This window comes from Myotis davidii, unplaced genomic scaffold (genome assembly GCF_000327345.1).
Source record: "Myotis davidii unplaced genomic scaffold, ASM32734v1 scaffold523, whole genome shotgun sequence".
Classification (NCBI taxonomy): Eukaryota; Metazoa; Chordata; class Mammalia; order Chiroptera; family Vespertilionidae; genus Myotis; species Myotis davidii.
In genome coordinates, this window is record NW_006295054.1 from 2,241,350 (window position 1) to 2,253,548 (window position 12,199).

A 12,199-nucleotide genomic window follows, 5' to 3' on the forward strand; every position below is an offset into this window, starting at 1 on the left:
TTTGGGAGTCTGAGTGATCCACAGAGTTAGCTTTTTGCATTCTCATGGCTCTGGCACTAAGTTATGCTTTAACCCTTCTTCAGAGCTGGTGGGGGAAGAAGAGGGCTAGGGAGTTTGACAAGGAAAGTCTGGCGTTCAGAGCTCTGCTGCCTCCCCCTGGGCTGAGACAAAGAGGGGCGGCTGCAGAGGAGGGCCCGACCCTGAGTGTGGCAGAGGCTGGAGGGGCGGAAGGCTGGTCCTGGTGATGAGAGGACCTCTCTGCCCACCTCACGCCTGGCACACCTGGCACACCTGGCACACTCCTGCATTAACTGCCCCGGCACTCAGAATTGATCAGGGCATCTCAGGAAGCTTGGCCTGGATCTGAAAGAGTGCAGTGTACACCCGTGGGAGAAGTAATTATGAACTAAATGTCTATTCTTACCGAGAGATGGAGAGAAGGTAGGATCTGGCTCTAGCATATTCCTCACCTTCAGAAGCACGTCAGGATAGTTAATGCTGTTTTCCAAATGAGAAACCCAAGAATGGGTGAGGAGTGACATCGGTGTGTGAGACCCAGGCTGGTCTTAGAAGCTGCTGGGTTTGAAATATCAGGAGAGAAAAGACAAGGCAGGGCGAGAACCGAGGACTGTGCTTCTGAGATAAGCCTCCTCCCAGATACAAGTCCCTCCCTGACTTTCTCCTCATTAATGAAGGGACTGCACAACAGGTAGGGGCTCTAGGGCTTATGCAGGAGGTGGGTTCTTTGGGATTTGCGATTCTCCTGCCACCTTCAGAGGAGGGAGAGTGACATAAAGTTTAAGGCGTGTCTTTCTGATCCCGGGGAGCCCCGTCATTTTGGCTGTCAATTGAGTCCTAAACAAAGTCTGGGTTAGAATCCTCAAGGCCTCCATTTCAAATCCTGGAAACAGAGCCAAGACTGACTATTCGGAATCACAGTAATGCCTGCAGCTCAGACGTGTGGAGTGGCCTGCTTGTCAGCCTGCTCGTCCAGGGACAGCAGGGACTCTGGAACTTTCATGAGACCCAACACTTGTTCAGAATTAATCATTTCCTGTGTTTATCCTGCAGCTATTCACCACGTTTAACAAGAGTGTGTGGCACTCCAAAGGCCCATGTGGCGCTGGGATGGGCAGGGATCTCATACTGGCTTTGGTTTCAGGGGATGTAAACAAGCCCTTACCAAGGTTGAACAGCAGATAACTTTCTCTTAGCCCACCCACCTCTTTTCTCAATAGCCATCTGCTCTGGCTTTTGGAGGAATTACTAGCCTCCATCTAAGCCAGCGTTTACTGAGCATGCCCAGCAGTAGCTCTGTCTGTGCCTGTGAGCTCTGTTGTTTTCCTCATCTCACTCGTGAGGGAAGATGCTGCTGAGGTTTCCGGGGTGAAGTGACCCGCCAGTGGCTACAGAGCCAGGTGGGCCGTGGGAAGTGGGGCTCCCCCTCAGCTTATCTTTTCCCACCCCTCCTACAGCAGCCCTTCCAAGGTCAAACAAGCCCGCGCTTACTTCCAGCCAAGATGTTACGTGACTATTAAGGTTTGCCTCTGCCTCTTTAGATGGTTATATTTTAAACAAGACTCAAAGACAAAGAAGCCATGGGGATGGGACTGTGGAGTAGGGTTATCCTTAAAGCGGGGCCACTGGAGATTCCTCAAAACCTTGCAGGTGGCCGAAACCGGTTTGGCTCAGTGGATAGAGCGTTGGCCTGCGGACTGAAAGTTCCCAGGTTCGATTCCGGTCAAGGGCATGTACCTGGGTTGCAGGCACATCCCCGGTAGGAGATGTACAGGAGGCAGCCGATCGATGTCTCTCTCTCATCGATGTTTCTAACTCTCTATCTCTCTCCCTTCCTCTCTGTAAAAAATCAATAAAATATATTTAAAAAAAAACAAAACAAAAAACCTTGCAGGTGAGTGGCTGTGGGCAGAGCATTCCACAGCAGAGCTCCGTGCACAGAACTGACAGCTATTGGCTGAGTAAGACCCAGGTCATGTTCTCATCACGTGCAAGAAGAGCACAAGGAAGGCCGCTTTTGTTCACGTTCGTGTCTCCTGTTGACAAACCATCACCTTTATCCACCAACTCCACGTCGGTAGCTGTAAATTCTAAATGCCCACGGTTTTTAGGTCAGGATTTGGTTTTTGGTTCTATAGAACACTTGGATTTAGGACACATTCTCACATTAAGAAAAATGAGAATATGTCCTACAGTTCATGGAAAATATGGATGGCTCTATTTTGTCCATGTTTGTAATGAATAAGACATGAAGGTGAGCTCGTCGTGTTGTTTTTCACCAAAATGTCTTCATGATGTTTTTGTCTTGTTTGTCCTTGCTCCTCATTTTAGTGCCAACATACTTTTGGATGATCAGTTTCAACCCAAACTCATGGATTTCGCCATGGCACACTTCCGGCCTCACCTCGAGCCTCAGAGCGCCACCATAAGCATGAGCAGCGGCAGCAGTAACCATCTGTGGTACATGCCAGAAGAGTACATCAGGCAGGGCAAGTTGTCCACTAAAACAGATGTCTACAGCTTTGGCATCGTAAGTACCAACAATGCTCTCAGTTGAGTGGGACATTTGAAACCTGTTTGATTTTATTAACCAATGTCATGCAACAAATGATCTCCTGTTACTCATTGTCTTATACATTAATTTTGGGTAATCAGTCAGTAATAAAATATAAGTTCATTAATTGGAATGAGCTACATTCGTTGTTAAGGTTACTAGCCACCACTAATACGTGGATATAGTTAATGTAAGTAACTGACTTTCTGTGTGTCCTTTGTAGGTGATAATGGAAGCTCTGACCGGTTGTAAAGTGGTGTTGGATGACCCAAAGCACATTCAGCTGGTAAGACTTGTCCTCCCCTCTGCACCGTGGTGATTTTCCTGATAGAGTTCTAAATGAGGTTGTCTTCTTCTCCTCCTAGAGGGATCTCCTGATGGAATTGATGGAAAAGAGAGGCCTCGATTCATGTGTCTCATTCCTAGATAAGAAAGTCTTTCCCTGCCCTCGGAATTTTTCTGCCAAGCTCTTCTCTTTGGCGGGCCAGTGTGCTGCGACACGGGCAAAATTAAGACCATCAATGGATGAAGTACGTATGCACACAGTTTTATTAAATACTGAATCCATAGAACCATTGAAAATCTAAATAGGACAAATGTGTATCTAAGTAAATTCTTTATTAATGAGACAAATCCAGCCTCCAAAATAGAATTCTAATAGAAAGCTTTTCTAGGTCGAAATGTCGCATCATCAGGTACTCTAGTAGAGGTCATTCTTGGGTGGAACCAGGGAACCATGAACATTTTAAGGAAGAGACATAGTAATTTGGAGATAATATTTTATTCAACCTTCATAAGAGATCTGCCCATTAAAAATGCAGTGTGTATTCCCCTTATCGGTTTTTTTATTCATCTGTCCATCTGTTTAATCGTCCATTCATTTATTTGTTTAAAATAAACAAATATTTATTTGGTGCCCACTTTGCAAGGGTCAGATGTTGTGCTGGGTGCTGGGGATACTACAGTGATCAAGAAACAGCTGCTGCCCTCAAGGCCACTATCCACAGGGAGAGTGACCTCAGGAAACATGGGATTTCAGGACAGAAAGATAAGGATCCTGGTAGATGGGAGCATGGAATTAGTACATTCTAGCGGATGGAAGTCAAGGAAGCTTCTTGATGGAGGAGCCAGTGGAGGTAGGCCCTGAAGAACAGGGTGGATTTAGGTAGCCACAAGGATGGACGGACATTCCAGGGAGAGAATATACACCTGCAAAGGTTCAGAGGGCTGGATTTCATGTCGCTAAGACCACAGGTAGTTCTGCTTCTGTGCGATGGTGGGGAAGGAAATGCTGCAGGGTTGTAATAGAAGGTTCCAGGTGATAGAGCAGGGGTGGGGAACCTTTTTTCTGCCAAGGGCCATTTGGATATTTACAGCATCATTTGCGGGCCATATAAAATTATCAACTTAAAAATTAGCCTGCTGCCCTCTAAAATTAATAAAAACATATTTTTAAAAATAATAGGAGATTCACCCCAGGTCCAAAAGTAGTGGTAGCAAATCTAGGCCTAAGGTCAGGTCTCTTGATATTCATTTCAATGCAGTTTCTTTTATCCTTTGCTTCAAGTCACTTAATTTATTCATTAAAACAAAGAGTTTAGCTAATCTTTAATACCTTCTCATTCAAAATTCTGTAGTAGAACTGATTTCATGAAAACAAAAGCACAGTCCTTCAAAGATAGATGGAAAAGGGTAAAAGGAAACGTTAGTCAAGCTTAACTCGATGTTTGCTTGCTTCTTGGTTAATTAGGTCCTAACTACTCTCGAAAGCACTCAAGCCAGCTTATATTTTGCTGAAGATCCTCCCACCTCACTCAAGTCTTTCAGGTGTCCTTCTCCTCTGTTCTTGGATAACGTGCCAAGTATTCCAGTGGAAGATGATGAAAGACAGAACAGACAGCCGCTGCTTCATGATCCACATTTGAGGAAAGAGAGAATGGCTCAGAAAATCCCTTTTGAATGCAGCCAGTCTGAGGTTACTTATCTGGGCTTGGACGGGAAGACGGGGCGTGAGAGAAAGGAGGACGCTTGCAAACTGCCCAGTTCTCCTCCTGAAGAACGTTGGCCTCCAAAGCACGCGGCACCAGCCTGGGATTCAGGGGCCCCCCGTGTAGATGCGGACTCTTCTGCAGAAGCTGCAGGCCACGCTCACAGGAGCAGGCCAGTGGAGACCAGCTGTTCCAGTGAATTTGTCTGGAATGAATGTGAGCAGAACAAAAAGGAATCCATTTTACCAGAAGATAAAGAAGATGACAAGTACTACCCAGGCACTTGAGTACAGGTGGTATCTTGGGAAGACATTGCCTTCATAAGTAATGCCCTGAGGGTGACCCATGTGACCTTGACAATGAGGATCAACAACCTGGACGATCCCATTCTTCGCTCTCCAACTTGCAAAACAGGGGGCCTTAAAAGTGTGTTTTGTCGGGTAATTGCCTCAGATCGAATCTAGGCTGAATTAGAGCCATTCGCGATTCCTTAAGATCCTCGGCCCTGACTTCGGACAAACAAAGCAGTCAAAACCTCCCCAACGAGACCGGATTCTTACGTCCTTCACGGCATTGATCTGAGTCCTCAGAGCCTCGTTCTGCTAAGTGTGCTCAGTTGGATTCCACTGTTGGGTGTAGCTTGCCTGTGAGGTTGTAGGAAATGTCTAGTTTGTAAATATTAATGGTTGCCCTTTAAAGAATTGCCTTTCCGTGTACTTTGATTGACCCGTGGCATTTCCCTGTTCATCCCTCTCAAGCTTGCCTGTGTGAAGATGAGCCAGGCTCACCCTTGGCTATGATATGGTCTCTGCAGAGAGTAGATTTTTGCCCAAGATCTGTAGTCTGTATTTAAACTCTTAGGATAATTTATCACATAGAATACAATTGTTGACTGTTATTATAAGTTCTTTTTTACAACCGTAGGTACCTATTATATCCTAAGTAGGATGTATGAAATTTTAATCAGGTAATTTCTGTTTCTGAGAAAATGGCTGGTCACAAGAGCCTAGGTCTGCTTTTTTGATTCTGTACCTTCCAACTCAATGCCTTTGTTCCTGCTGTGTCCTGTCTCCCTTCCCTTTTAAAATCTTACCAATCCTTCAGGGCCCAGCAGAACTGCAATCCTCCCGAGACTTCCCTAATCTCCAGCCAGAAGTACTCACTTTACCAGCATTTCCATAGCAATATTGCTGTATTTATATTTTATACTCGTCACTTTCTGAATGATACCAAAGTTGCTTGTGCCATCTCTCTCTCTGACCAGGCTTGTAAACTGCCTGTATTAGTTTTTACTGTTGCTGTAACGAATCATCACAGACCGAGTGGGCTAAGACAATGTAGGTTAATTACTTTGCAACTCTGGAGGTCAGAAGTCCGTGGCATCCCTTCTGGAGGCTTTAGGTGCAGATTCGTTCCCTCACCTATTCAGGCTCCTGCTTTCCTTGGCTTCTGGACTCTTCATCCTCAAAGCCAGTAGCATAGCATCTTTAAATCTAGATCTCTCTTTCTCTCTGACTTCTTCTTTATCACCTATTACTCATTCTTTGGCCCTCCTGCCTCTCTTTTATAAGGATCCTTGTGATTGCATTGGGTCCTCACAGGTAATCCAGGAAAATCTCTGCATCTCAAGATCCTTAATTTAATCATATCTGTGATGTCTCTTTTCTTCTGTAAAGTAATATATCTGCAGGTTTCTTAGGACATGGATATCACTGGGGACCATTGCTCTCACATTCCCTGCGTGTGCAGGGGCCGTCTCTTCAAGGCCTAGCCTGTTATCCTATACAGAGCAAGTGTTTTCTTATGTCAAGTTGAATTAAATGATCTCTGTGAACCCACATACTCAAAAATTCAGCTACAGTAAATGCTGTTGGGTAAATTAACAAAGTAGGGATAACGATTGTCTTTGTGATGATGGATGGAAATACTCAAGAAAACCATTTCCAGAGAATTTATAACTGCTCCCTCTTCAGGGCATGTATAATGAAAGGGTAGATCTCTAGCTTCAGAGGAATAGACACATTGCGCGCGCGCGCGTGTGTGTGTGTGTGTGTGTGTGTGTGTGTGTGTGTGTGTGTGTGGTTGGGTTAGGCATAGATTAGAGTCCAGATTTAAGAACAACTGATCAAAAACAAGAAGTTATCAAGAATTAGGGGCGGGTTAGCAGACCAAGGTCAGAAATGTGGAGCTATAGTTCTGGGGGAAAAAGGATTTCATGGCAGAAAGTGAGCTTCAAGACACAATAAGCCTTAGTCTGATTGACAGGCCCAAAGCAGGCCCCAGGTAAGCAGTTAGGAGAGGCCATGCTCCCGGGCACGGGCAGGTCTGCCGGCCGCCTGTCCAGTGCTGTCTTCCGCGTCTGATCACGATGTCTGTGTTCACAGTGCTCCCAAATGGTCCCTCTGCTAAGACTAGTAGGGGAGCAGGCTTGGACTTGATGTCAGATGATTTCAATTCTTATGACCTGAGCTGGCTGGCCACTCTTGATTATCCATGCTAATGAAAGGAAGCAGTAGAAGTCTTTGGCATTTGGATTTATATTATGTAAACCATTCTGAGGCTGATTTACCTTGTTTCATTTGAAAATAAAAAACAGCGAATGTGTTGCTTATTTTATCAGTATTAACTTTATCCTTCCAGATTGGCAAATATTGGAGCAATTGACAAGAATATGGGCAAAAGGACATTCTTGTTCACTATTGGCTGGAGTGACAATTGGTACAACCTTTATAAGAAGGCAATATGTCAATAAAGAATTATTTAACAAAAAAAGAAGGCAATATGTACTAAAGTTGGCAATATGTATCAAAAATTTAAACGACACACTTTTACCCGGCAATTTGTTTAGGAATTTATTCTAAACATTCCCTGAGTGTGCAGGGGCCGTCTCTTTAAGGCCTAGCATGTTATCCTATACAGAGCAAGTGTTTTCTTATAAGTCAAGTTGAATTAAATTATCAAGTGTATAAATAAGATGGCAAAGATGCACTTTATGAGATGTATGATATTAAATCATTGGAAACAGCCTAAATGTCCTTCAATAAAAGATGGGTTACACAAAGTATAGCACACATATACAATTGACTTATATGCAACTGTCATTACAGATTATTTAGATCAATTTTTATAACTCTGGAAATTTGTCACTGAAATATTATTGAATAAAAACTCAGACTCCAGAATAGCATGTTTAATAGGGCCACATTTATAACACTGGATATTTTAAAATAATATATGTTTCATAGAGAGATCTTTGCCAAAAGGTTAATAATGGTTTTTTTCTGGCCTGTGGTAGTTGGATGATCTTTACTTTCTTTAGACTTTTATGTATTTGAAATTTTTATAATGAGCATGGATCATTTTTATTTTCTTAAAACAATAAAGCTATTTTTATTTTGGAAAAAAGCCTCAACATTTCTATGTTGGCCCCCCTCTTTGCTTCGCTGTGCTCTTGGTAACAACTGGCAACTAGCAATGCTGCTTCTATTCCATTGCCCTTTGTTCTTTCTGTCCTCAAAGCTTAGTGACTGGAGCTCCCACATGGGTTTGTCTGGATCCTCTGAGTAACAAGTTTTGGATTGAAAAAGCAATCCAAGAAGCAAAACTAGACAAATTGAAATACAAGAATGGACAATGGTCCTGGCTGGTGTGGCTCAGTTGGTTGCACATTGTCTCGTGCATTGAAAGGTGGATGGTTTGATTCTGGTCAGGGCACACACTTGGGTTGTAGGCTCCATCTCCAGTAGGGGGCATGCAGGAGGCAGCCGATAGCTATTCTGCTCTCACATTGATGTTTCTCTCTCTCTTCCTCTCTCTCTAAAAATCAATAAAAATATCTTTTAAAAAAAGAATGGACAATGGATTACAATACACAACTGAGAATACTTTATAATTAAATATTACTCAATTTTGGTAAAATCTTTAAAAATCACCTTTAGTATGTACACCTACAAATCATTATTTCAATGAGTAACCTATAAGTAAATTTAAAGATCTTTGGGGAGATAACATTTTCATCATAAAATACCCATTCCTCAGATTTGTGCCCCACTATACCCTTTAGCCCAAGTTATAAAAACTATAACTTGCTGAATTTAGTAGACTCTGGGCTGTAGTTAGCAGTTGAAAATCAAACTTTCAAGAGTGCAGAGAAATTGTGACTAAATACAGTGGTTTTCTCTAGCAGGTAGAGGTGGAGTCCGTGTAGCAGTGTTAATGGGATTCACACTAATGCATTAGTTAAAGGGAAATAGCTACTATACTCCAGGCTAAAATACCAATTCTAATGAATCCTGTCTGGAGAGACTGTTTGTGGACATAACTAAGTTACAGAGGGTGTCAGTATGACAACAACAACAGCAAAACCCCCATTTCCTTGGCCACTCTAGCTAAAAGACAAATTAGAGCTGGCTTCTTAAGAGCATAACACAGACACAAATTTTGTTCTTTTGATACCAAATTAAGGTGCTGGTGCTGCTTTTGTGTTTTCTGGAAGGGAAATGCCAGCCGTGCCATCACTGCGAGGATTTTAACAAAAGACAAGTTCAGAAATCGAATGAATGAACACAGTGTAAAATGGAGTTGTTCTGACAGCACATTGGAGTGAGGTGTAAATAGCTTCTGCTGGTCTTAACCGGCTTAGTCCCTTTATTCACTAATGGTAATTTCACGGCATTCTGAAAGTGTGTACACGCGACTTACAGTGCGCTTACCCAACCATTACACGTTGGGCCTGTGATATTTCTTTTTCTTTTATGTTCGTAGCACAGGATTTTTTAAAAAGACCTGCAATGACTTCAGCCAAGAGCAAATATTAATCTATGACCTTTTACAGTTTTTATTTTATATACCCTAGAGAAAAAGGTAGGATTCCAGTATGCTCGCAAAGCCAAATATGCATAATTGTGTTAACTCACTGCCGACAGCTCTGAGGCCTGAGACAGGAGGCAGAGCAACCTCTGACGTTTTCATTATGCATTTGTCTGGCAGTTAGAAGGGAAGGAATAATTCATGTCATTACTACTATCCTGTCTTGGCCATTAAAATGTATTTCTCTAATAAAAAAAATATTACCATATTTTAGAAGACAGTCTGACATGCTCTCATCCTTCTCCCTGTCTCATATCCTGGCATTATTGTTTCTTATTTTAACAGTCACTTGAGTGAACCAAGTAGCACCATCACATCCCAGTTAAAAGATCATCAATTACAGTGAAACGACACTTTCACTTCATCTCAGCCACTGTTTCCAAGGCTGTCCTCAGCCTTATCACCACCTGCAACTGCTAACGTCAGAAATCATAGCATGGCCCTGGCCAGCGGTGCTCAGTGGTTAGAGCGTCCGCCTGCCCACTGAAGGATCTCGGGTTCAAGGGCACAAACCTGGGTTGCAGATTTGATCCCCGGCCCTGTTCAGGGCAGATGCAGGAGGCAACCAATCGATGTGTCTCTCTCGCATCTCTCTATCTCTCTCTCTCTTTCTCTCTCTCCCTCTCTCTCTCTCTCAAAATCAATGGAAAAAATATTCTCTAGGGAGGATTAATAAGCAAACAAACACAATAAATCATAGCATGTTGCTCCTGAAGTCCTGTTATATGATTTTTTTCTGGCCTATCAATGATCTCCTCCTCCTCCTCATTCACATTATTCTTTGCATCGACTGGGCCGTGGGTTCACCTGCATCAGTGGAGAAATAGAGCCCCACTAAGTATTTCAAACATATAGAATTTAATATTGGGAATTGGTTACCAAAGGGTTGGAAAGGAAAGGCTAGAAGAGAAAAAAAAAAGTGCAGTTAGAGATTAATAGCTACTGGAAGCCATTCTCATTCTCATTTTCATGGATGAAGGAGCCAGACCATGCCCCACTGAGGCTGCTGAGAACTTGCTGCCGCCATTGGAATGGTGCTGCCAAGGAGGACAGCAGCCTGCAGATGGCACCGCCCCTGCAGCCGCCCCTGCCCCTGCCCCTGCTGGGCCCAGTGAGGAGCAGAGAGGTGGAGCTTCTCCACTGTATCCAGGCTCCACAGTGAGAAGTTAGCTGCTAGGGGCATCCAGGAAACGCAGTTTCCCCTGAACTACAGGACAGCACAGAAGCACAGGGATAGAGCTCTGAGCCAACAGACAAAACCTTCCCTTTGCCTGTTCAGCATTTATTCTCACCCTTTACCCTATATTCAACTTCCGGGAACAATAGCAGGATCACACAAACACCTCTTAGATAATTGAAGATGCTGTCACTTTCCCAAAAGAGAGGACTCATCAGTCATTATTTCCATCTCTAGGTGATCTGCTCCCATTTGAATTTTCTTAGAATAAAGGTAATCATCAGTAATATTTCTTATCCTAATATATAAAAAGCCAGGGGCCATCATGACCAAAACAAGCAGACAGACAACCAGACGCAGGCTGCTGGGGCAACAAGGCTAGCAGGGGGGTTAGTGAGGGATGAACAAATGACCACACACACACACACAAACCAGGATTTTTATGTCATCAAATATATTAGTTTTACTCTTTATGGTGCTTAGGTTATATATATTCTTATTAAGAAGACCTTAACTTATTGAAACAAATGACCTATGGAACTATCTATAATAATAAAAGCATAATATGTTAATTAGACCAGATAGCCAAACGACCTTCCGGATATCCTTCCAGATGTCGACAATAGTTGCAGTGACAGGGGCAAGGCAGAGGCAGTTAGGGGCGATCAGGCAGGCAGGCGAGTGGTTAGGTATGATGAGGCAGGCAGGCAGGCAAGCGGTTAGGAGCCAGTGATCCCGGATTGCAAGAGGAATGTCCGACTGCTGGTTTAGGCCCTATACCGGGGATCGGGCCTAAACCGGCAGTTGGACATCCCCTGAGGCATCCTGGATTACTAAACACTATATACAATGGGATTCTATTTTTTGCATAAAAAAAGTATATGGACACACAATTGTAGAGAAAGGACTAGAAGAAAATAAAAATATCTAAATGAAACTGGGTATTATGAGTATAATGATGTCCCCCTTTATCTATATTTTCAAACTTTTCTACAATGAACATGTATTATTTTAATTTTCAATGATTGCCAGGATTAGAATAGTTACAAATTAATTTTGTAATATTATTTGATGGAATTTGAATAGTAAGTAAAAGCTGTATGCAATAATCTATTAGTATTTTCATTATGTAGCTTTTTGTGTAAGAAAACTGCTTTTATCTTTCTGCTTGACCTCTTAATTTCTTGTAGTGATATTCCACTGTAGTAGCTCTTTAAACTTATTAATTGCCAGTATCTATTTATATGAATGCAGACAAGGCTTTGTGTGGCTGTCCTCTGGGAGAGGCTACTATAAGATAGTAAGGATAATGACGGCCAAGCAAATATTCAAGGGACTGAGCTTCATTTGTTAGCGTGCTACAGTGATGCGATAACAATGATGGTTTTGCTTCCAGTGTGGGGAGTATCTCCTAAACTGCAGAATGTACCTCTTCGTGGTCCATCCTCTGCCGTGTTGATTAGAAAGGAGACCACAGAGAACAAGGGTAGATGAGCATGAAATATCCTCCCACTGGCCAATCAGTAATCCCATGTTTGTATGGGAAGTGCAGCTGCAGTTGGGTCAGTGAATGTTACTATTTAATTATAATTC

The 12,199-nt window shown here is 42.9% G+C and overlaps 1 protein-coding gene across 1 annotated transcript in view; it reads left to right on the forward strand.

The window, feature by feature from the left end:
* The window catches only part of IRAK3 (interleukin 1 receptor associated kinase 3), a 55,291-nt gene extending 47,912 nt beyond the window's left edge, over window positions 1-7,379 (forward strand). Inside the window, exons 10-13 of the mRNA XM_015567748.1 lie at window positions 2,350-2,548; window positions 2,796-2,858; window positions 2,938-3,102; window positions 4,323-7,379. Of these exons, the coding sequence (XP_015423234.1) occupies window positions 2,350-2,548; window positions 2,796-2,858; window positions 2,938-3,102; window positions 4,323-4,847 (952 nt within the window). The 3' untranslated portion in view covers window positions 4,848-7,379. The remainder of the gene's footprint in view (window positions 1-2,349; window positions 2,549-2,795; window positions 2,859-2,937; window positions 3,103-4,322) is intronic.
* Window positions 7,380-12,199: the final 4,820 nt, after the last annotated feature.